Source organism: Penicillium cataractarum, assembly GCF_028827025.1.
Source record: "Penicillium cataractarum strain IBT 29864 chromosome Unknown utg000004l, whole genome shotgun sequence".
Classification (NCBI taxonomy): Eukaryota; Fungi; Ascomycota; class Eurotiomycetes; order Eurotiales; family Aspergillaceae; genus Penicillium; species Penicillium cataractarum.
The window spans coordinates 471,769-495,741 of record NW_026622740.1 but is presented as its reverse complement, the minus strand read 5'-3'; the positions used below and the strand labels follow the sequence as shown (position 1 = coordinate 495,741).

The following is a 23,973-nucleotide window of genomic DNA, read 5'->3' as shown; positions in this document are numbered from 1 at the left end:
TCATGTGGCTGTATAATTGCTGTATAGATTAATATTCTATAAACCAATAAGAGCGGGGGTTTTTAATCTCAGAAGTACGAACTGTACTGCCTATGATGTGAAAACGGGGATGCTGGTCGGGTCGGTTTCCGAGTCGCGCAGCCACAATATCTTGCATTCACTAGGACCCCAACCTGATCGCGTGTCTCCCATAATCTGTGTTTCCCGGACTCACTGTCAGGTTACAATCTGCCCCTTCGAATATATAGGCCCCCCAATCCCATATTTCTGACCGACAAATGCGGGCAATGTTCCAGACGAGCGGACAGGCTGCGACAATGGTGGAGGCCTCAACCCGAGACTATTCTCCCAGTGGTTTGGGGGCCTGAAAGACATTTTGCGGAGGAAACCATCCATACATCGTCATAGATAAAATGGTCGTGTTGCTGAGTGGTCTAAGGCTAGGCGTCCTTTCAAGCTTTCGATGTGGATCGTGTCATTTTTGTATTGGAAGGGGGCCTGAGCCGCTTCGCGTCGAGAAGACGCCGAATTTGGGGGCCAATGCTGGACATTATGTACATGAACATACTTAAAGGCTAACAGATGCCTCTCAATCTTTATCGTCCATAATTTAGCGTGATTCTCAAATATAAGATGCCGACCTCTCGCTATTTCGATCCATGCCCACCATTCCCCAAGGATGTTCCTGTTCTTGAGATTCCTCAAATCTCCTTCCAGCAGTTACAAAATGGTAACCATGAAACCACCGTGAGCATGTTTGAAGCATGCAGGGAATACGGGTTCTTTTTATTGGACTTGATCCATTCCGACGAGGGCGCTACCTTGCTCCAGGATGCAGAGAAGATGTTCGAACTCACTACTGAGACTTTTGCACTTGGCTCGGAGACTTTGGAAAAGCATGCTTATGATCCCCCACGGGATCTTACTGGGTAAGTTATGCATTTCATGACCATGGAGTTAATCAAAATTACCTTTTTCTTACCTACTTAGATACAAAGCGACCGGTAAACTCAAGACGGACGATGGGAAACAGGATTTGATGGAAATGTATGGCATCAACCAGGACGATATTGTCGGGAATGTTTCACCACGCAAGAATGCCGAGCCTATCGAAAGTCGGCGAAATGATATCAAACAATTCATTCTCCACTCTCATACGGTCATCAAGACGATCCAATACCGTCTGGATGAGCAACTAGGGGTCAGTCCCGGCACACTCGGCTCATTGAATCCGTTAGATGAGACATCCGACACTTCAGTACGCATTCTGCGTAGCCACCAGCAGCCTGCACAACAGGAAAGCTCAATCACGTTGGGCGGCCATACTGATTTTGGAACAATGACACTACTGTTCAATGTCCTAGGGGGCCTACAAGTCCTCCCAGCTGGCAGTGAGAATACATTGGAGAATTGGTGATACATTCGGCCTTGTCCAGGGTGTGCAATTGTGAATGTTGGTGACACTACGGTGGAATGGACAGGAGGGCTTCTTCGAAGCTCATTGCACCGCGTCATCAGGGCTCCGGGCGAACAGGGATCGGTACCTCGTCAAAGTGTCGCCTATCTCGTCAGAGCTCGTCGCAACGCATCAATGTCAAGGTTGAAAGGGGGGATAATTCCCCCGCTCGGAGAAGGTGAGCAAGATGAGACTCGTTCAGTTAGGGACTGGGAAGCTTGGAGGGCTATGCAGATCATTTCTGGACAGTTGAAGCCCCAAACAAGAGGTGGAAACCCAATCCTTCCCAAACAAAGATTGGAATAAATGACGGAGAGGAGAATTCAAATTTGCATTGACTATCAATCTGTAAAGAAAATTGTCTCATAAACTACATCTTGACAAATCTGTCCTCTTCCAAGTGCATCAGTTTCATAAATTCCTGGACCAAAAACTCAGGATCATCGGCATTTGCCTTCTTTCGCGCATCCTCAATCGCGTCCCGGCTTGAAATAAGCTGCTTAGCGACCTGCCTCCACTCAACTGTCTGCCTCGCAATAGTCACATCGGGGAGCGAAGGGTTGATATCTGTTGGTAGAAGGTTTCCATTCTGCTTGCGGATCTCCCCGTCGACAATTACCGTATCAATATCGCGGACCGAAGAATGGAGGACGATAGCTGCAACAGGGTCTTGCTCGGCTGCACAAATCATCCCAGGGCTGTTGCCGTCGAATATGACCAAGTCTGCTAATTTTCCAACTTCAATAGAGCCCAGTTTGTCTTCCATGTGGATAGCCCGGGCTCCCTTGATTGTGCCCAAGCTGAAGACGTCTTGGACGAACAAGTTCAGCGATTTAAGGGCCTTTCCTTTGGTAATGAGCTTTTCGTTGCGAGTACCCCGCTCATGCTGTAAAGCAAGCCTCATCTGTGATACCATATCCCCGGAATTATTACTGTGACAGTCTATACCCAAGGAGCCGATTCCAAAACAACCTTCTCTGAAGCAGACAATATCGCCATGTCCCATTTGAAGCTCCGTGTCTGGAGTAGTGGAAATGGATGCTTTTGCTTCATTGAGCTTCTCAATATCACTCGATGTAAGGTTGCCTGCATGTGAAAGAAGGACGTCTGAACCAAGAAGGCCGAGTTCCTCTAGTGTGTCAACGAGCGAGCCTGATCCTGCATCTCTCGTCAGGAATGATTCATTTTGAGGTGGATTGAAATTCTTACCAAAATAAGACCGCACATAATGCGACGTGACAACTTGGGCTCCCATAGCGCGCGCTCGCTCGTATAGCGAGACTACTTGTTCCTTGGGTAGCATAAACCCATCAAATGCCAGGCCAAGCTGAACTCGCCCATTGCCAAATGGGGCCGATGCACCAAGTCTTTCGAAGTTTTCAATGACCCAGTCATCCAATAGACCTCCGTCGAATGTGAATTCTGGCTTCCACGTCTTGATTCTCAGGGTCGGTGCATAACAGAAGACGGAGCGAATACCAGAGGCAACAGTCGCTTCAATATCATTCGAGGCTGCGCGAGTTTTTGATTAGCAAAGCATACAGGCCATTGTTAAAAGAGTAAGCTTACAGTGAGCTGGTGACACATTCACATGAGCATGGTCAACAACGGTCGTCGTTCCAGCATCCAACGCTTCAAGGCATCCCCCCAGTACCCCCAGAAAACGTCCTCTGGTTGATAGTTGACCGATTGGCTGTTTCCATTCGGCATGTATTCAACGAGAGATTGATCAGCGTGGCGGCCCTTGAGTTGTGTCTGCCAGAGATGATGATGCGTATCAATAAAGCCGGGTGAAATGATCTTGTCTGTGCAGTCGATTACATGGGCTCCATCTGGAGGGGCTATATGAGCAGCAATTTGTGCGATCTTGTTGCCCTCGATCAATAAGGAGTGCTGTCGTAGAGGGACAACATAGTCATCAGCCTTGTCCGAGGGAACTAGGATAGTCGCGCTTTGTAGAAGAATATAAGGCATGTTGAGCAGCGCGCAAGATCAACCTCTGATCCCCTCTAATACGATATGCAGTTCAAAAGAATGAGAGTATCCCAATAAGGTGAATTTCCGTCCATGTGAGAGTTTAAGTTGATTGAAGTGGGGAAAAGAACCGCTTACCAGGTTTCGCGCATTCGGCTTTCGTATTGTCCGCTCGATGGGCCGATCTAGAGTGGAACGCCGGAGTTAAGCTTGATGTCGGAGGTATGTGACAAGGCTGAAGGTCGCGACGGATTTACCGCCAAATGGCGGACTTGTACATGTTAAACTCAACCCTGGGCCTAGGTTCCTGTTTGCACACGGCTTTAATCGGGTCGCTCTTGGAGGGCTAAATGACTGAATTCGACACTATAAAAAGCAGACAATGTTCTGTCTCGATATGCTTCAAGCCCGAGGTCGCACGCAGAGCCCCGGTGACGTCATTTCAGTGTTGCGGCGCGCTGTACTTTATTTTGGACTTCGTTGGTTTTAATTTCAGCGTCCGTCAAACTTCATATTCATTTTAAAGCATTTCTGCCTGTCATGAGACAGACAACGACTCCAAAAACATACGAAGGTGTTCTCAATTTCTGGTTTGGTAACAAATCCTCGCGAAATTATCTGAGACAAAAATCATTCTGGTATGGGAGCCCTGCAGACGACGAATATGTTCGCAAGCATCTCGGTCAAACCTACAGCGCAGCCAAGGCTGGTGATCTTGATCACTGGAGATCAGTAGGTAAAGGAGAGGGTGCATTGGCACTGATCCTGCTTTTCGATCAAGTACCTCGAAATATTTTCCGAGATACACCTGAGGCTTACGCCACAGATGCAAAAGCTTTGTCAGTCTCAAGGTATACGATCGAACAAGGCTGGGATAAAAAGCTCCCTAATATCCAGCGGCGCTATCTTTACTCGCCATTCAACCACTCGGAAGACTTGGAGGATCAGGAACTTTCCGTGAGGCTGTTCACTGAACTCGGGGATGCATATCACTTGCAATGGGCAAAGGACTTCCGCGACCAGATCAAACAATATGGGAGATTCAAACATCGCGATCATATACTTGGGAGGTAGCAAGCCATGCATTACTGCTTTAAATTTCCCCTTGTACATAGCAGGAGTTCAAAATTCACTTAGACTGATAAGTTTCCATATTCTTTCCTATTTGCTTCATCCATGCCCAGGTCCTTGGAATTTCACGAGATCCCCAAATATCCTAAAAGCCCTTCTAACCCATACTGAGCCTACAGTCTGACTCGGCCTTTGGATAGTCTGTAAACCCAGAGAAGAATAGTCAAACTAACATCGAAGAAATCAAAGACCATAGCTCCGCCAAAGATGATGGCGTAATATGACTAAGCTTGAGATTTTGGCAGTGACACTTTGGTCATTACTATCGCCCATGGGAGCATCCAAAGGAAATTTGACCCCAGTGCTTGGTACAAAAACCAACGAGGCGAAGCAGCAAGCAACACTGCTGCCAGCTGGTAGTTCAACCCGTAGAATATGTACGTCCAATCTATGGCCTACAAACCAGAATTAACACGAATTTTCAGTCAGCCAACTAGGCTAAAGACTTACCCTCCACATTCTCTGCGTAATTGCAGCCACATCGCTAGAATTAGACGAATAGTAGGCAAGTCCATCTATTCCTCGTATGGAAAGCGCAATGCAAATGACCGCCTCAAAAATGAGGACGATCACACGTGACAATAGCGCTGGTCGGATTATTTCTATAGCAACATGTCAGTGACTATCATTCTTCTCCGGCATGGACTTACTTATTCTCTTTTCGGGAGGCTCTTGGGTGACTTGTAAATTTTGATGCACAGAAGGCTCCCCATGCATGACCGACAAACGCAAGGGTCGATGACTCGAGTGCTTGCACTGGGACCATAACTACTCCCCAGCGGATCGTATTGAAAACACCCCAAGCGGTAGCATATACCAGAGGTATATTGCGTTTCTGATCGCAAACTCTGTGAAGGTGTAGACGCTAGGTTTAAGAAGAGTCATGAAGGCCGAGAACCCGATGCTCAAGTGCTCTCTCCCGTCTGGTTCTTTCTGCACTTTCCGTGCAACCATGAGAGAAAAGTACAATAGACCGGCCACAACGGAGACAATATCGCAAACAAGTCTCACGACAGCCTGAGAGACAATTGTCGGGTTTTGCTTCGTGACGTGAAATTTGGAGATGACCAGGAAATCTAGCACAATGTTGATAACAAACTTGGCAGAGCTGAAAATCAAAGGGACATCAGGATTATCAAGAGCTTGAGTTGATGATGACAGAGCAGCTTCCGTTGCAGAGGTCAAGAATTGAACCGAAGACAGCCTCACATAAGTGAGGGAGATTCCTTGAACCTCCTCAGGAACAAAGGCCTTTGCTAAGCTTTGAGGATATGCAAGAAAGACGATCATCAGGATAAATCCTTGGGCCGCAGTAACTATCATCAAGGTGTATGCCAGATTGAACCGTGAACGGACCGATCTTGTGCTTTTATCTCCAATGATGTGCCAAGCAGAACGTGGAAATGCATCGTTGAGGACTTCGGCGACGATGCCAATGTACGTGTAGATCTCTGTCAAGACCACCTGGCTCGAGTCGATATTGGCGACCCACAGCTTACTGAGAGTGCTGTAGAGTGCTGGAAGAAAGAAGGCTCCCAAGTTGAACATCAAAGATCCTAGATATCTGAATGTGTCTCCGCATCAGCACTCTGGGTCCCGTTCTGCTCCCATCTTGGATATGGACTTACCTTTGGCGACTCCATATTGGGCGTCTAGAGGTATCTAGCTCCTCGGAGGCACGAGTACCCGCGATTTCCATGTTCTTTTGGGGACTTCCCTGTCGAGCTGACGTGTTGTTCCCTATTTTCTTGTTCCGCCCGTCGGCTTTCACTAGCTCTGGAGAGCAGGAAGGTTAATCAAAGCGGGCAAACAATCAAACATTAGTACCCTTCTATATTTGTGCCTTTTATAACCGTTGACGCTGTTAGCGCGCTCTAGAGTTGAGGCCTGACCAATTGAAGCAAGTGAAAACAGCCATCTGTTTGCTTTCCCCTTCTCAGCGCTGATGTCTTATACTCGATGATCATGCCTTTTGATTCGTGAACTGGCAACGCCACTCTTTAGGGGTATTCTCCATTGATTTCAAAGAAATGATCTGATAATGCGGTTATGAACTTCGTATGCTATATAATTCCCAAAGATTCTTGACTATACAGGCGTTTAATTTCACGATTGGCTCTATAGGGCATTCCCCGCTAGCCAAGATCGTAGCCACACCCGCCCCTCGCCCCAAAACATTCAACCTAATTCCAACCTTCTCTTCTATCCACTCTGTGCCAAACTTCTATCAAGCAAATTCTGCTGCTGTGGTGTGGTCAAAATTGCACCCTCCTTCTACACAAATATGTCTTCAATCTCTACTCCTCGGTGCACACATTCGTCAGCCTCTGTGGCTTGTTCACAAAATGCCTCGAAGGCAGGCTTCAAAAGACCAGATGCAAAACAACGCCTAGCAGCAACAAGGCCCCAGAAGCCCTCAAAGGTTGCTGAGTCAGAATCAATATCAATTGATGATCCTTGGACCTTTCCGGCGCCTTTGCTACTACCCGGTGACGACCTCAGTGAAGACCCTGAGTATCCACCGCAGAGCTTCCAAGAATGGCTTGATGAAGAAGACCGCAACCCAGTGTCTGTGAAACGAAAAACGATATATGTAGTCACTGCACCAGAAATTGAGGATGAAGTTCAATTCATGCGAGCATGGGAGAAGCAGTTCGACGAAGAACATCAAGTCACGAAACCGTCACCTCAGGCGATCCTCGATTATCTACAAGCATTTTACCATGGCCTGCCTGTCAAGGGTTTATCTCGACTAGCCCCTGCTTTCACCGTATGGGATGAGGAGCTCAAAAGCAATCGAAAATGTCGCCGGCCAAAATATGTCGCCTTAAAGTTTGGAAATGAATGTATTCGCATCCGTACCCGTCCAGCGCCGGACGGTATCTCTGGTGGTCAGCTGAATCTTGATGATCTACTCGATGCTGCTATCGCTATGCTGCCCAAGGATGCATATGCACTTCTGCTCCTGGTTAATCAGGATCTCTACGAGGATGAAGATGATGAATTCGTTTGCGGTCGTGCGTATGGTGCGAGCAGGGTTGCAGTGGTCTCCAGCTCAAGATATAACCCGGCGTTGGACGAGCACCAATCGGTTGAAAGACTCCATGCTTGGCCCGCATCGCACTGCGAGGAATACATCTCCACGTGTTGTACCAAATCACGGTCAAATGTAAAGCGACAAAAGACATCAAACTTGCAAAAGCCAAACAAGTCCAAAGACCCACACTCCAACTCATCTTCACCCCTCATGGCCGCAATGTCCATTTATCGGGACTTGGAGACCATCAATCCGTCTCCATCGGCCCTTTCAACTCTCTGGTTGGGCCGAGTATGTCGTACTGCCGCACACGAGCTTGGACACTGTTTTGGTATCGATCATTGCGTCTATTATGCCTGTGCTATGCAGGGTACAGGTTCAATTCGTGAAGATGCACGACAACCTCCTTTTCTCTGTCCAGTGGATCTGGCCAAACTCACCTATGCCACAGGGGCTACAGCGACGCAAAGATACAAAGCGCTCATTGATTTTTGTGACAGACCTCAATACAAAAACTGTCTCTTCTTTACGCCCTTTGCGGAATGGATTCGAGAGGTGTTAGACCCAACGTCGCAATGAACACAATCTATAGTGACTGTTCTATATTGAACTCACAAGTATGGCTGGAAGTGAGATGCATGATATCTGAATTGTTTCTATCTTCCAGCCGCATTTCTCCATGGTCCATCATCGACAACAGAGGTGTTGTCTCTCCACTTTGTGGCGTTTCCATGTGGGTCGCCGTTGAATGTGAATGAACAGTGATGTATATTGATGACCAGGTACTTCACAGGCTCAAACAGCTGTCTCTTGTAATGCTAGTAAAGATGTCAGTCGTACCAATAGCGCACTTTTCAGTACTGCACACTCATAGCCTAGCGATCGATCATGTATCTGTCTAGCGTATCCGCCGATCAATTGCAAGCTATCCTGTATTCCCACTACCTGATCAACCGGCATATAAAAAGCAATTTCCAACTATAGACCATGTATCCTTCATACTAGAGAAACTCCCACTCAATTCTATTTTCTTCTTACTCCAAATGGCCCGATCGTTTCCCCACACTTCCAATTGGACCTTGGACACCCTAGACCGCCCTGTAGACCGCTTCCATGTAGATCCAGCAGTACTAGACCGCCTTATAATATAGCTTCTCGTCCACCGCACCTTTTTCCTCTTCACTTCTTGTTCCACGACGCGTCGCACTTCCCCCCTCACACTCTTCGCTCCCAAAAATGGCGACCCCTGTGGATGCAAAGCTCCTCAAAAAAACCAAGTTCCCTCCCGAGTTCAACCAGAAGGTGGACATGACCAAAGTGAATATCGAGGTCATGAAGAAGTGAGCTATCTTCTCGGATTTTGGACGACACCAAGAGGTCGAAAGGCTGACACATGACTGCTGTAGATGGATCGCCAAGCGCATCTCTGATATCCTCGGAAATGAGGATGACGTTGTCATCGAGCTGTGCTTCAACCTTCTTGAGGGCTCTCGCTATGTATGTTGTCTCTTTGCTCTGTGTGCTGAAATGCGATATTGGTCTCCACTCCCATATGATGCACTCTTGCTGACTTTGTGACTCGCTGTTGAATAGCCGGACATCAAAGCTCTCCAAATCCAGCTCACAGGGTTCCTCGACAAGGACACCCCCAAGTTCTGCAAGGAGCTCTGGTCCCTCTGCCTTAGCGGCCAGGAAAACCCTCAGGGTGTGCCGAAGGAGCTTCTAGAGGCCAAGAAGCTGGAGCTCATGCAAGAGAAGGTGAAACGGACATCCCCTTTATTGTTAAAGCTGTTCCTGACCAGTTGTATACATAGATTGAGGCGGAAAGAGCTGCCGAAGCTGCTCGGCGCGAGAAAGAACAGGAGCGCATCCGAGAGCGCGAGCTGAATGATCTGAGACGCCGAGAGCGTGCCGAACGAGGCGACCGCGGCTTTGGAGGAAGAAGATCCTACAATCGACGCCGCTCTCGCTCACCGCTCCCTCAATACGGTCGCTATCGCCATCGCGAATCCCCTCCTCGCCGCGACGCCTCGTCCTCCTTCCCTTCGGAACGCCCAGATCGCACTCCCCCCGCGCGGCCGCTCTCCCTCCCGTTCTCCTCCACGATTCCGCCGACCCGATCGCACTCCTCCTGGTGCTCGTTCTCCGTCTCGTTCGCCTCCTCGCTTCCGTCGTCCCTCTCGCACTCCCCCTCCTCGCTCTTCCTCTCGTTCGCGTCCTCGATTCCGTCGGCCGTCTCGCACTCCTCCCCCCGCTCGTTCCTCTTCTGGTTCTCCTGAGCGGCGTCGCCCATCTCGCACTCCCCCAGGCGATTGCCTTCAAGGTCAATCTCCAGAGTGCAAGGAGAAGAGACCATGTACGATTCTCAATGATCCACAAGGATCTATTCCCCCTCTCTTTTTCGCCCTGCTTACCTCCCCCCAGAAATCCCCCGCACAGATCGCCTTCGAGTCTCGCAGCCCTTGCGAGGCGCGGGCTCGAAAGTGATCTCTCGAAATATACGTCCCCCCCTCCTTGTCGAGAGGAACGTCGAGCGGCTGCCTCGACCAGCAAATGATAGCTGGTGAGGATGAGAAGGTTGCCGGGCCTAAACAGCCCGAGCAACAGCCCAATATAGACGATCTCCCTTGTGGAGGGCCGTGTGGGAGCACATGACGGGGCCCGAACGACCACCCCCGTTGACAAGATCCTGGCCAAGATCGCACTGGTAAGTGAGTGAAGTAAACCCCAAAGCAGTGGTTACAAGAAACATGTTCTCATTTCATTTGTATGTCTGCTGAGTCCCATTCTCACTTCATTCCCGTTACCCCCAAGACAACGATATATCCCATATAACTGATACATTAATTGGAACAGACCCCCAAAGCCCCGAAGAAGTTTGGGTATATAATCTAGGTGACGGTAAAACTGTCACCTCGGGAAGCGATCGACCCCCGCAGCAGAGGCTGAGTTAGTCATCCCGCCGCCTGAACAGTTCGTGAAGCAAACGTGAGCAGCTCCGTGAGCAGCTCCGTGAGCAACCTGGTCGCTCACCCCAATGCTCGGGCTAGTCGACACATCTCATGTTGCGTCTCCATTTAAAGTCCTCCTCCGATAAACGCACTGCTTGCTGCCTACTTCCATTGTTTCTGAAAGCGAAGGCCAGGATAAGACGTACTCTTGTTTTGCCACAGTGCATTCTTCTCTCTCCCCAACTACTTCCTGTTGTTTAACTTAACCTATATTTAAATCCATGTTACGAGTCAAGCGACCGTTGGCAAAAGGTCTTATTCGGTACTGTTAAGTGTAGAGAAGGAAAAGGAGAAGAAGATGATGATGCGTGGCAGGAGATAGACCTTTCACATCCCTTTTATGTCCGAGGCATCAGCCATTTCAAGCACTCGCTAGTTACCAACTCCGTTCTAACCGTCCGGTCGTCCACTTTCGTCACAACCCATATGAGAATTTGAGTATTATACTACCTGTACGATATAACGTAATTCATGGCCATCCTGGTCACCTTAAAACATCATACTAAATGCAATATTTCATAGCGTCATAGCTCAACACTTACGCTAATATACTAAGTACTCTTATTTGGTTGAGAAATATCCGAGGAGGTGATATTGTTGATATATGAATCTGCATCGCTCGATCGGAGCGTGTTTTGGTATTATAATCTTTGACTGGATATTTTAATTACGCTATCCTATCTATAATGCTAGTAATTTATATACTGCTAAAAAATAAGTAAAAATTGCTTCTGGTCGTTGGTATCCTATGACCTGAAAAATCGTATTTAGTACGGTATTTTGGGGTATAGTGCTTGCCATTCGCCTCATATAAAATAACATTTTGAACTAGTTTCCCGAAAGCCACAAACTTATACAGAAGCCGGAACACAATTAATACGTCTATACTAGACACAAGAAAAGGACAAGGGCCAAATTTGAATCTCCCACAGCAGATTAGAATTATAATTAAATATCTACAGACAGGAACGACAGAGAGTCACTGAACAAATCACCGCCGGGAAACGGGGGGAAGGTTGGGAGTGGGCGACCCGCATCTAGAACAGATACTGCGGGCCACACCAGTACACGTAGTGTCAAAGGGTCATCTTGGTGTCGTTAGAATGGTGCAAAGACAATCGCGTGGAGAAGAGGAGGTATAGGCATCTCTTCATATGGTTTGACAAGGCATGTAACCGCTTACTCGCAGGCGTAGACGGTGTGGTACACGGTGACGGTCTCGGTCCAGGAACCGGAGGCCCAGCCAGAGCCCGAGCCAGTGGGAGCGGCCGTGGGAGCAGGAGCACCACCGGCAGTCCAAGTCCAAGAGCCCTGGCCGGAACCAGAACCAGACCAGCTAGAACCGGAGCCCTGGCCGGAAGAGCCCGAGCCCGAGCTAGAAGAACCAGAGCTAGAGCTAGAAGAACCAGAGCCAGAGCTGGAAGAACCAGAGCCAGAGCCGGAAGAACCAGAACCAGAGCTAGAAGAACCAGAGCCAGAGCTGGAAGAGCCCGAGCCAGAGCCGGAAGAACCAGAACCAGAGCTGGAAGAACCAGAGCCAGAGCCGGAAGAACCAGAACCAGAGCTAGAAGAACCAGAGCCAGAGCCGGAAGAACCAGAGCCCGAGCTGGAAGAACCAGAGCCCGAGCCGGAAGAACCAGAGCTAGAGCTAGAAGAACCAGAACCAGAGCTGGAAGAACCAGAGCCAGAGCCGGAAGAGCCCGAGCCAGAGCTAGAAGAGCCCGAGCCAGGGGTGTCAGTTGGAGAGGTGCCAGTAGGCGCGGTCTCGCAGGGAGTGGAAGAAGCACCGTTACCCGGGACGCCGCCAGCAGGGCCAGTAGGGACAGAGCCGGAGGGGACACCACCAGAGGGGATAGAGCCAGTAGGGACGGAGCCGGAGGGAATGGCACCAGAACCCTCGGGGCCGCCGGGGATGACAGACGAGGCACCATTACCAGGCACACCACCAGCAGGCCCGGTAGGGATAGAGCCAGAGGGGACGGTGACGGAGACAGAGCCAGCAGGCCCGGTAGGGACACCACCAGAGGGGATGGAACCGGTAGGGATGCCACCAGCAGGAATGCTGACAGAGACGGAGCCAGTAGGGAGAGAACCGGAGGGGACGAGAGGAGTGCTGGAGACACCGATGGGGGTGGCAGAGGGCAGGCTGGGGACAGAGGAGGACGGGGCGGGGGCGCCGGGGATGCTGCAGCCAGTGAACCACTCAATGATGATGAGCTGGATGCTAATGCTAATGTCAATGCCAGTGCAGCCACCGAGGAAGGCAGCTAGCTCAGCACGAGCGTCCCAGGAGAGGACGGCGAGGCTCTCACCACCAGCGAGGAGGCCGAGGGCACTGCGGAGGTTGATGCTCAAGGAAGCGATGATGGTCTCAGTCAGGAAGCCGGTGATATCAACGAGGAGGCCGCTAACAAGGTCGAGGGAGACCTCGGCAGAGGCTGCAACGGACAGCCAGAGCAGGACGACGGCCTTTAATTCAACTCCAAGAGAGCAGCTGGAGCCGGACAGCCAGATCGCAAGAGAAGCGCGAGCATCGGCATCGAGAGAAGCGGCGAGCTTACCAGCAGCGCAAGCCTTAAGGTAAACCAGGATATCAGCATCAATGTCAACGGCGAGGTTGGTGTTCAGGAAGGCAGCAAGAGAAGCCTGGGCGTGGACAGAGAGAGCACCAGCCTCCTCGACGTAAGCACCGATAGAGGCGCCGACGGAGATAGCAGAAAGAGCGGTATCAGCAATAGCACCGATCTCGACAAGGCCACTGGCGTGCGACCCGTGGCACCAGCCGAGGATAGAGGCCTTAAGAGCGGCCTCCAGAGGGCAGTCGGACGCGTTAAGCCAGGCAATCAGGGAAGTCTTAACTTCAGCCTCCAAGCTAGCAATCACACCGCCGGCAGCACAGACGCTAAGACCGGCCTGGATGTGAGCACCAAGGTTAACGTGGACATCAAGGAAAGCAGAAAGAGTAGCTTGAGCAGAGGCGCTCAAAACGAGAGTCGAGGAGAGCTCGGTGGAAGAGAAGATACCATCGACGGTAACGTAGATCGACTCCTTAGCGGCGATGTCGGCGCAAGTAGGGATGTAGACCGATAGGGCAGCAATAACGTCGGCGCTCAGAGTAGCAGAGCCGGAGCCCTCACACCAAGTGAGCAAAGAGGTCTTCAGGGAACCGGAAATGTGGGTTTGGCCAGCCAGCCACACCTTCAGTTTAGCACGAGCACTGGCGTCGATAACGCCGGCAGTACATCCCAAAGCACCTCCCTCCAGAGCAGCAGCACCGTGAGCGCTCAAGCCAGCCAGGACGGAGGTGGAACCGTGAACACCGAGGCCGAGCAGGGAGTCGACCAGGCTGATGACATCGGAGGCAGCGTCACCGATCAGGCTAGCCAGGAGACCGAAAGTACGACGCTCAACAGCGACTTCGGTAGGATAAGCGAGAGCAGAGCTCGCCAGAGTGGCGAGCAAAAGAAGGTCGGAACGCATAGTTGGTGATCAATGTGTTCGGTTTTTGATGGAGGGTATCAAACGTGTGATAACGAGTGTATAGCAACAATGGCTGTAAGATTGTAGTTTGTACAGATGGATGGATAGGGAATTGATATCCCAAAAGAGTTGAAAAGATGAAAAGAAAAGAAAAGGAATAGAAAGGGACAGTATAGGACGGACCAGAAGCCGTTCCTTTGAAGCAATTAGCGATAGACTGGTGAAGATGGGAGGGAAAAGCCAATCCAGGCGAAGATCCTTGATGTTTATATACCCCTGATCATGGATCAAGGATCACGGATCAGTAATGGCTCGGGGTTTTCCCTGGTCAGCCATGAGCGAGTGATAGTCAGGCACAGTCGAGTCGTTGGCTCCGTGGGCTCCGTAGCAAAGAATAACACACCATGAGACGCCCTAGTGCCTCTCCACTTTTTTCTTTTCTTTGCCTTTCACAGCGGAACCAGATAGACCATGGCCTGAAGGGGTATAGACCGGAGTCTGGAGCCCTGCACAAGTTGGTTACCCCGGTCTCGAAAGCAAAAAAGGCCCTCGGTCCACAATTCGAGCTATCCAATGTTCCACGTCCACAGATCCACCGCCCCCTTGGGACTTGGCTTTAGCCTCCCGGTTATCGGGCAGGGACTGGAAGAGACCTTGGATCTGTTGCCAGGCTGAGTGGAGCGAGGCCCGTCTCAACTCGCCAGTGAACGATCACCACGGGCAGGCTGGTTACAGCATGAGTGGGAACATCTGCAGCCGGTCGTGCCGTCCAAGTGTGGCGAGGCAGGTCAGAGACGGTGTCAGATGGACGGGACGATCAATTGCGATTGTCATACCGACTGCGAAGCCGAAATCTCCGCAAGATTTGCTACGGGTTTTCCCAGCCATAATGGTGGTCCGTGGTCACTAGCCAGGAACGAAGGGCCTTCAATTCAAGCCAATCGAGCCAGCTCAGCCTCGGGACTACTGATCGAAGGCGTTCATTCCTTATTTTGGCGGTCGAAATTCAGTGTTGACGAGAGGCACGAGAGCCGGTTGGGCGGGTCTCTCCTGCCAAGACTCAAAGGGGTAGTCATCGCGAGGATCCCAGCATGGTTGACAGGCGAGGAGCAACAAGGCTTGGACGATGGAGCGTTGTGCATGCTATGCGGTCATCTTAGAACTGGCCATGGCCCGGACTATGGCCGGACTATTCCCAGTTAGACCCAGGGGATCCCAGGGGAAAAGAGATCGTCAGGTATCCACCAACGGTTGACGGCCCACAACCCGAAATGTTGTAATCCTCGACTGTTTTTCTTTTCCCCCTTTTTTTAAGTTTGAGGAGTTTTTTTTAGCACTCAAAAGTAGTCTAGCCTAGTAACTGTAAGTCTATTGCTTCAAGTTTAGAGTCAGTATGGAGTACGGAGTATCACTACTTGGTAGTGTGGTTACTTCGTTCTATCAACAGACTTGTTTCTCGGAGCTACTAACTGTTTACGATTCCTACGAGCTTCTGCAGAAGATACAATGTAGAGAGCGAGAGAATGGGGCAATTTTATCCGAAACAGTTCCGAGTTGTCCGTTGCGAACGAGTCCAATATACGGAGTACAGAGTACTGTACTACTGCATGTACTTCGGCCCTCGGTATCAAGTATTATGCCTGTGTCTCTCTTTTTGCCAATTCCCGCGAGTTAAGACTTTGGGTCAGGCACCAGGCACGCAATGCATGTAATCCACAGCCTAAACGTGATTAGGTATAGGCTAACCGAGGCTTCGGCCACTTTTCAATGGTTTCAATTCCACTAGGCCACATACAAACAGTAAGGAGACAAGTCCAACTATGTGTCAAGGAACCCATCAGCAATTGACTTTCGGAGGCTCGACGTGATTTTTCCATCGACCTGGTTTGCTGCTCGGGTTCTGAAACGTCCTATTGAGCTTGGGGGTTAAACCTAAAACGGGATCAGGGAGGATCTGGAGGAACCCATGGTCGGGAATGGAGTGCAGTACTATGTGGTAGCCACGGTTCAATTATTGTTTATTTGTGTATCTATTTCCATCTCCATGTGTATCGCCATACGAGAGAAGCAGCGGATTTTCCGAAGATTACCCAAATAGCGAAGATCTTGCAGCTGTCGGGATTCGGGAATTCCATCGACCAAATCAACGGCGAGTATGCTATCTAAGCTGGACTGAAAAAAAGGCTCTATCATAACCACTCTACAATCCTTTTTTGGCGTTGGGCTCGAGACTCGATGCTTTTGCTTGTTATCTAAACTAGACAGCTAAACTAGAGCAAGCCACCGCCCGCATCACAACAATAGTACTAGTGACCTAGCCAGGTCCTCAAAACTTCGTACGTAGTTCGCCCAGAAACATATCCACTCGCATCTTCGTCGCAGCTATGCAGAGTGACCCATAGGAGAGAAGAGTACGTGAGTAGCTAACAAAATCAAAAGCTAAGTCACAACTATTATGGATTCAGAATGATTTGCCCTAAAATTGGGGCCTCTAGTAAACCCCGCCGATGGCCAGGGGTCCCGTTACCCGGATCTTCCACGCAACGGGTACCTCGGCGAGGCTGCTTAGGCGGAATACGGCGTCGTGCTACTCGAAAGCAGGGCCAATTTGAACCTTTTTCGACTCCTTTTCCGACCAACGTATTGACTAAAACTCTTTAAGCTTCTTCCACTTGGCCCTGGTGGCTTCCTACTGGACTCCACAAACTACCCATGCTCGAATGAAACTAGCGCGCCGCCATTGGCGCAAACCCCCCTCGAACGCTTCGGATGGAGAACCGGTTCGTTTGAGCCCGAAATCCAAGAAGGGGAGAGGGATCCAGTTTGGAGGCGATCGTGAGGCGATCGCGGTTTCAGGGCTGCCCATCGTTCCATACTTTAGGTCTTCCAGGGCTCAAAGACATATCGCGACGTGAACCGTCGCAGATATAGTGTTGGTGTGAGCTTATTTACTCCGCGAGGTTCGTCCACAAAGGTTCGTGAATGAACTAAAAAAAGAACACTCTCGATCGATCGTTGTCCGTGTTTTTTTTTCTGAAGGAGTATTCCAATGCCGACGCTGAAATTCCGACTTCGCTAGATATCCGAATAATAGTCTTTCTTTTTTTCCCCTTCTCCCTTTTCTTCTTCTCGGTCAGATTGCGAGGAGTCCGATTTCCAACAGGTCACAGATGCAAATTGGCTGCTCCGTCCCTAACTTTGGTTGCAGCTAACCCATGATGTCGTATCGTCCGCGATGTTGCCATGTGGTCGCTATCCGGCTCGAGGGTCCGGTTGCTTATTCCGGGCAGTTCAGGAACCAATTTGTCACTGACCATATCTTCCTTTCTTTTGTTGTCCCGTGGACTCGCTGTATGCCCAAATGACAAGATTAATCTCACTATTCTGTCCGTTGAGCACTTGGTTTTCACCGCTAGACTATAGACCCCTATTCTTCCTGCCCGGACTTCGCTACTCCAATCTCATGATCTGATGATGGCCTGATGATCTGAAATCTGCGAACCATGGTAAAGTCGTCAAAAACCATTCGCGCTAGTTTAAATATCTTATCAATTCTCACGATCCTCAATTTTCACAGCCTCATCTTTTTATAGATCTTATCTCGTTGCTCAAAAAGCAATTAATCTTGCACTGACCTACCTCGGCCATGCGACCGAGAAGCGACCCGATCACGAGGATCATATTTTCCCTTTCTCAATAAGTGGATCTTTGCGCGGCATCACATGTACTCCTGGTAAGGTTGTGAGCATATCTCGCCAAGAATTTCCCGCATCGTTCGCAGGGGTAAATCGTTCCCTTCAGTAGTACAAGGATGAAGTGTAATTTTTTCGAAGCATTTATGATATGCAGCCATGCACTACACGACGCGTCAGGTCCGCTTTCGCATAAGAACGAGGGATTTCATGTAGGAAATCCTCCATGTCTAAATTGGATAGCTCATATGCAGGCTGGGAGTCATGGAATTAAAAATTCGTACCTGTAGTCTTACCAGTCTGACTCTTATCTGTGGTCATCTTAGCCGATGCAAGTTGTCAGGGGCTGTCCAATTGAGTTTCGAGTTATTGGGTCATTGTTGGAATGAGGTGCTCTAGGCTCTACGAAGTGTGTACACCGGGCTGCTGCTGTGACGCAAAGTCATGCGATTGAAGGGTAACTGGGACTAGGGCGATCATGATTAGCCTTGCTAATGCCTGTACCCAGTGCTTCAGTTTAGATCTTACTCTGCATACTGCCGTTCGCACTTTGTACGAGGTCTGGGTGCAGAGTGCCCTGGGAGTATCGTCAACACTGTGGAAACTTCAATTCTGGGGGATATTATCGGGCCAGATACGAAGAACCTAATTAATTTGTATTTGAATGCCATGATGGCTGTTTGATCTTTAACTAATTGGTACAACCCTGGACCTGACCTAGAGCTTTAAGATGGTGGACTCCAGGCAGGTGTGGGTTCCTGGAAGCTGTTGGGTCCAAAGCTCAAAATACGCGGAGGTTGAAGATATATATCGAGGCTGACTTTCCACCTATGCCGTCTGCTCGCCAACTAATGATACATAGACTTACCTTTGCCTTAGGTTGTTGAAGTCGTTACACAAGTAAGATGATTAATCAAACGTATATAACTAATACAGCATGGTACAACCAAATTATGATAGCGTCTACCTAAGGCGTTGTTGGGAGATGTTTACGGCTGATTCCATGAATTGATAGGTGTTGGATCAAGGTTCTCTCCGACAAACCTACATCAGACGGAATGAATTGGAAATGATACTCAATATACTACACAATCAAGACAACAACTTAGAAATATTCCTAGGCTTTGTAAAAGCTACCACCAACAAGCAAGGAAGGGCCAGCTCTCGATCTGCTTTGGAGTATACACACCCATCGAGGCATTCCTTGTTGTGGCCGTCACCATGGCAACATCACATCACGTGACTACATAGCGCGCCGATTCACAACTCGCGATGGATCCTCGGGTCGAGATGAGCGGACCTTCCTTTTGTGAATAACAACAAACATTCGACACCTTCGGGCCACCCCGAGGCCAGCATTGATACACGACTTCAATGTAGTGCTTTGCTCGCTATGGCCTCTCCGAATTCCCTCTCGTCCGCCTACAACAACGCCCTGTATCAACAATCGACCCGACCCATGTCCCGATCCGCGGTTTCACGTTCGGGTTCCAGACGGGCCTCTCCAGCGCTCCAATACGCCGACGCCAAACCTTCCATCTCAAGACATTACACTGGGGACAGCTCCGATGATGAGGTCCCAGAACCAAAGTTTAGCGCTTCGGTGAAAGCGCTTTTAGATGGAGACGGCTTGGGTTCGTCGCCACATCTGCACAAAGCTCAACAACACCATCAATACCAACATCAACCATCTTCGTCATATCAACGCCGCTCAGCGACGGGGTCGCGACAACATAGCCAATCGCCGCGGAATGCATCCCCGCATGATCAATCCAATGGAAGCCCTGCGCCTCGGGTCGTTCGAATTGGTGCTATCTCGTCCTCCTCGAGGTTCTCCCGTGAAGGCTCCCCGCTTTCGAATAGCCAGAGTGCCGACTCCGAAGCTCAAGATAGACCGAATGACTTTATCACACCTGCTCCTCGACCACGGAGTGTCCGAATTAATGCCTCGCGAAGCGGCACCCGCTCTCCATCATCCATTTCGCCATCGGTGAAACGCTCAACGGAACGCCAGACAGGCGAGGAGTATGGTAGTGGTGATCGGTCGGACAGTGACCGGAAATCGCGTTACGATGATGACCCTGTCTCGCGAATCGGCACCTCATCAGTCCTGCGCGGTCGCACTGGAGAGGATATTGCGCCACACAGCTCTCTGCGAGTGAAGCGAGTTGGGCGACTCACTGGTACATTCCTGAATGGACCTGCACGGCGAGGTGTGTTGCGCCGGCAAAGTGAAGAGAACAACGAAGATAACTATCTGCTGAATGAAGACATCATTCGTGAGCATGACGAGCCACAAGATTCCAATGCTGAATATCGTTATCAGCCTCCACGCTCAACGAAACCATCATCACCCAAGGTATCCTGGGCAGAGCCCAGCCCCTCCCATGATGACGATCGACGTGATCAACAACAGCATCGCTCTCTTCCAGATCGACCTGCGAGCCGGGCTAGTGGGGAGGGACTCTTCTCTCGATCCTCGTCACCAAAATCTTACGTGTCGCAGTCCAAGTCCACGCCGGGGTCCTCGGAAGTGTCGTCCAAATCGTCGAGTGCTAAGGAGCAGCCTGCTTTCAAGGTACCGTCATTACCACCATCACTTCCCTCTGCAAGGGATCAAGAGAATGAGCCTCCACCAACGTTCAAGCGCGCCAAATCACAGGGCCTCAATTTGCTAGACAAGCCCGAGAAGTATGCGGTTGTGTACGACACGGACAAGAAGGATGCTGCGGTTGCAACACCTGCAGGCGATTCCCCCCGGAAGATCCTCGCGAGTCGAAGCAACAACACTCCGCACCGACCGGCCCCTCCGCCCCCCAAGATGTCTGTTCTTGAAACTGCTACTGCTACCGGTGGTGCTTCTACGTCGCAGTCTCGAAAGAAGCGCACCCAGGTTTCGATCAACCACAAGCACTTCACCCGTCTTGACTGTATTGGTCGCGGTGGAAGCTCCCGTGTGTACCGTGTGATGGCTGAGAACTACAAGATCTTTGCTCTCAAGCGGGTCAACCTGGAAGACGTCGACCCCCTGACTTTGACGGGTTACAAGGGTGAGATTGATCTCTTGAAGAAGCTCGAGAATGTGGATCGGGTAGTGCGCCTATTTGACTGGGAACTCAACCTGGACAAGCATTGCCTCAGTGTTTTGATGGAGATTGGTGAATCTGATCTGGAGAAGATTCTCACATACCGTCTCAATGCCGAGGATGCTGTGTTCGATATCAATTTCGTCCGATTTTACTGGAAGGAGATGCTGGAGTGTGTTCAAGCTGTCCACAACTTCAACATTGTTCACTCTGATTTGAAGCCAGCCAACTTTTTGATGGTCCAGGGCCGATTGAAATTGATCGACTTTGGCATTGCCAATGCCATTCAAGATAACACTGTCAACGTCCACCGGGAGCAACAAGTTGGAACACCGAACTACATGTCTCCAGAGGCTTTGGTTGATTCAAATGCATCACTGGGCCTCCCGGCCAGTGTGGGCAAGATGATGAAATTAGGCAAACCCAGTGATGTATGGAGTCTGGGCTGCATTCTGTACAAGATGGTGTACGGTCAACCGCCTTTCGCCAAGATCGCCAAATACTACGAGCGTATAATGGCCATTCCCAACCCCCGGGTTCAGATTGATTTCCCCACGCATGGTGTCGGCGGTGTTCCGGTGCCACCTGGGTTGATCAAGACCTTGAAGCGATGCCTTCAGCGCGATCAGACTCTTCGTCCAACCATTGAAGAAATGCTTGGCCCGCGGGATCCCTTCCTGCACCCCGATGCCCAACTCGAGGGTGCCGTGCCTGTCACGCAGGACATGCTGGGCCGCATTCTGGCCAATGTTGTCAACCACTGCAGGGCCCGTGGCATTCCCAAAGAAGAAGAGTTGGCTGCATGGCCTGCGGGCTTCTTTGCAAAAATAAAAGCAGCACTCGAAGAAGAAGGTACTTGATGTGCTCGGCCGGTCCTTTTACATACTTTCCTTTGTTTCTTATACCTCTCTTGTTCATCCATCCCTTCTTGTTACTATGACCTCATGACCGGTGTTTAATGGTGTTATCTCTGTTCATTCTTTGTCCCTCCACAAATTCGGAGTTTCATTGTCTAGAAGCTATCTCATAGCTGATCTGACTGACATCTATCTGACTGCTTTTTTCTTTCCTTCCACATTCTATTTCCTGCATCACTTTCGCCATGTTTGGTTTCAATGCGCCCGCCTCTTCCATTGGTGGTATACGGGTGATGCTCTTTGTCGAAGTACCATAAGCGTTGCTCGTGGATTTCTACTTGTTTATGTTCATGAACTTCCTTTCGTTCCTTTTTTGATCCACTTGCATTGATTGGCATGTTTGAGTCAAGCATTGGGTTTCTCGGAGTTTCGAGCACTTGGCTGCCGTCATGGTGACCACGTTTAATATGACCATCTTTTTCCACCATCAACGAAGTTACGAAGTTCCTACTTTAGGATCTGTATAACCGTAGTACCATCCTTCAAGAACTTAATTCTCTAGGCGACTTTTCTATTTTCCTTTCTGCCACAGACTGATTTATCATGAACTCATTGTTTGGTGTGCATGTAGCTAAGCTCATCTAGTTAAATACACCCCCCAAAAGGGTCGAGCAGGTAAAATACTTTTTCGTGAAGGAACCAACAACATTGTATGCGCCAGAAACACCGAAGAGCGGTTCTCTATCAACCATATGAACCACGAGAAAAAAAAACCAATCACAGTAATGCCTGGAGAGCATGGGTGGTATCGAAGACAGACGGGGCTGTCTGCCAGGAATGAGGAATAAATAGTAGCGGCCTTGTGAGGCAGCATTTAAACGAGGAGGACACTTTGATGATGTTAGTAAGGGGGGAAAAGAAAGTCATAGGGGTGGAAGAATCGCTTACGCATTGACACAACCGTCGTTCTCGGGCACGTTGGTAATCTGGGCCCATTTACCCCAGACAACCTTACCGGTGGTAGTGACGAGACCCAACTCCGAGACGTTGACTTCGATGATGGTACCCTTGGTCAAGACACCCAGTTGGGTGAAGAGGGGGTTGTTGGGGTTCTTCTTGACGGAGAGGATGGGCAGCTGAACGGTGACACCGAGTTCAGGGCTAGTAAATTCATTGTTAGCATTTCCCAAGCCTTGATTCATGGTGGACAGTGGCTATTTTCCACTTTCTCCAGGGAAAGAAGTTGACATACTGAGTAACGTTCACCTTCTTGTAACGCAGACCCATAGGACGAATGAATCGCTCGTACTTGACGGGCCGACGAGTGAAGTCGTTACCGACGAAAGTAGGCTTGGTGATCATACGCTTCCAGGACTTCTTGTGGGTCTTCTTTCCGGTGTTGACAACCTTGAACATCTCCTCCTCACTGATACCCTTAACCTTAGGCAAAGGCACCGCAAACTTGGCCGCCTTCTCTGCACGCTTATCCTTGATAGCACTGGACAAGGCCTTGGCGTTGGTGGCTTGGGATCGGTCGAGAAGGTACTGGGGCAGAGGAGTCTTGGATGGCTCGTCGGGAGCGGCAGACTTGACGTTCTTCTCCTCCTGGGCCTTGATGCGCTTCTTCATCTGAATCTTCTCCTTGTGGCGCTTCTGCTGGTACAGCTTGGCCCTCAGACCGCGCAGGTTTTGGGCATCGTAGGACTGCTTGTGGCCCTCACGAGCCTGGCGCTTGCGGACACGCTCATCGTGATCCAGCCGCTTACCATGCTGCTTCTGCCAGCGCTCGATATACCTAGAGGGGAATGTGTTAGTTGGGAGGCGGAAATATCGGGGGCAGTTTGGGGCGGGGGTGCGACGAACTCGTTCTGAGGCTGTTGTTGGGTAAATTTCGATTAGCTGGTTTCTTCCAACGGGATTTAGCAAGCTTAAGGCTGTAAGACATACCATGATGAACGAAAAATGAGCACAAGTGGTAGGAAAATAGTAAGATGGGGTTGGCCTGCAAGATCTAATCGCAGACTGAAAAAGTTGTTTCTGCGGCAAAGATAGCAGATCATGTGATCTCCTTATCGACCAGCCCCAATATGATTGATTTTGCTACACACATTACAATGCGCAATGATGACCAGATTGCTGAATTTAGAATTAAAGGAATACAAACTGACACTCAGATTGATTGTTAGTAAATGAATACAAATTTTATATTCAAATGATGGTTATTGAGTGACTGACCCTGTACCGTGTGA

The 23,973-nt window shown here is 49.9% G+C and overlaps 10 protein-coding genes across 10 annotated transcripts; 5 read left to right on the top strand and 5 right to left on the bottom strand.

Annotated features, from left to right (window-relative positions):
- Nucleotides 1-633: 633 nt before the first annotated feature.
- On the top strand, nucleotides 634-1,762 carry N7496_004697 (uncharacterized protein; the record flags this gene model as incomplete). Its single annotated transcript, XM_056697626.1, has 3 exons — nucleotides 634-929; nucleotides 991-1,391; nucleotides 1,437-1,762. The coding sequence occupies 3 exons, from the start codon at nucleotides 634-636 to the stop codon at nucleotides 1,760-1,762; spliced, it is 1,023 nt and encodes a 340-aa protein (XP_056556151.1).
- A 64-nt stretch (nucleotides 1,763-1,826) lies between these two features.
- N7496_004696 (uncharacterized protein) lies at nucleotides 1,827-3,430 on the bottom strand (the record flags this gene model as incomplete). The annotated part of the gene is made up of 3 exons (XM_056697625.1): nucleotides 1,827-2,968; nucleotides 3,026-3,031; nucleotides 3,088-3,430. The coding sequence occupies 3 exons, from the start codon at nucleotides 3,428-3,430 to the stop codon at nucleotides 1,827-1,829; spliced, it is 1,491 nt and encodes a 496-aa protein (XP_056556150.1).
- Nucleotides 3,431-3,970: 540 nt separating this feature from the next.
- N7496_004695 (DUF924 family protein) lies at nucleotides 3,971-4,504 on the top strand (the record flags this gene model as incomplete). The annotated part of the gene is made up of 1 exon (XM_056697624.1): nucleotides 3,971-4,504. One exon carries the CDS (start codon nucleotides 3,971-3,973, stop codon nucleotides 4,502-4,504), a length of 534 nt encoding a protein of 177 aa, XP_056556149.1.
- A 170-nt stretch (nucleotides 4,505-4,674) lies between these two features.
- Nucleotides 4,675-5,278, bottom strand: N7496_004694 (uncharacterized protein; the record flags this gene model as incomplete). The annotated part of the gene is made up of 4 exons (XM_056697623.1): nucleotides 4,675-4,785; nucleotides 4,825-4,956; nucleotides 5,012-5,163; nucleotides 5,212-5,278. 4 exons carry the CDS (start codon nucleotides 5,276-5,278, stop codon nucleotides 4,675-4,677), a joined length of 462 nt encoding a protein of 153 aa, XP_056556148.1.
- Nucleotides 5,279-5,329: 51 nt separating this feature from the next.
- N7496_004693 (uncharacterized protein) lies at nucleotides 5,330-6,109 on the bottom strand (the record flags this gene model as incomplete). Its single annotated transcript, XM_056697622.1, has 1 exon — nucleotides 5,330-6,109. One exon carries the CDS (start codon nucleotides 6,107-6,109, stop codon nucleotides 5,330-5,332), a length of 780 nt encoding a protein of 259 aa, XP_056556147.1.
- Nucleotides 6,110-6,845: 736 nt separating this feature from the next.
- N7496_004692 (uncharacterized protein) lies at nucleotides 6,846-8,177 on the top strand (the record flags this gene model as incomplete). Its single annotated transcript, XM_056697621.1, has 1 exon — nucleotides 6,846-8,177. One exon carries the CDS (start codon nucleotides 6,846-6,848, stop codon nucleotides 8,175-8,177), a length of 1,332 nt encoding a protein of 443 aa, XP_056556146.1.
- Nucleotides 8,178-8,834: 657 nt separating this feature from the next.
- N7496_004691 (PWI domain-containing protein) lies at nucleotides 8,835-9,877 on the top strand (the record flags this gene model as incomplete). The annotated part of the gene is made up of 4 exons (XM_056697620.1): nucleotides 8,835-8,938; nucleotides 9,005-9,095; nucleotides 9,192-9,356; nucleotides 9,413-9,877. The coding sequence occupies 4 exons, from the start codon at nucleotides 8,835-8,837 to the stop codon at nucleotides 9,875-9,877; spliced, it is 825 nt and encodes a 274-aa protein (XP_056556145.1).
- A 1,911-nt stretch (nucleotides 9,878-11,788) lies between these two features.
- Nucleotides 11,789-14,089, bottom strand: N7496_004690 (putative cell wall protein; the record flags this gene model as incomplete). Its single annotated transcript, XM_056697619.1, has 1 exon — nucleotides 11,789-14,089. One exon carries the CDS (start codon nucleotides 14,087-14,089, stop codon nucleotides 11,789-11,791), a length of 2,301 nt encoding a protein of 766 aa, XP_056556144.1.
- A 5,085-nt stretch (nucleotides 14,090-19,174) lies between these two features.
- On the top strand, nucleotides 19,175-21,727 carry N7496_004689 (serine/threonine/tyrosine protein kinase MPS1; the record flags this gene model as incomplete). Its single annotated transcript, XM_056697618.1, has 1 exon — nucleotides 19,175-21,727. The coding sequence occupies one exon, from the start codon at nucleotides 19,175-19,177 to the stop codon at nucleotides 21,725-21,727; it is 2,553 nt and encodes an 850-aa protein (XP_056556143.1).
- A 941-nt stretch (nucleotides 21,728-22,668) lies between these two features.
- On the bottom strand, nucleotides 22,669-23,674 carry N7496_004688 (rRNA-processing protein NSA2; the record flags this gene model as incomplete). The annotated part of the gene is made up of 4 exons (XM_056697617.1): nucleotides 22,669-22,885; nucleotides 22,977-23,519; nucleotides 23,588-23,598; nucleotides 23,672-23,674. The coding sequence occupies 4 exons, from the start codon at nucleotides 23,672-23,674 to the stop codon at nucleotides 22,669-22,671; spliced, it is 774 nt and encodes a 257-aa protein (XP_056556142.1).
- Nucleotides 23,675-23,973: the final 299 nt, after the last annotated feature.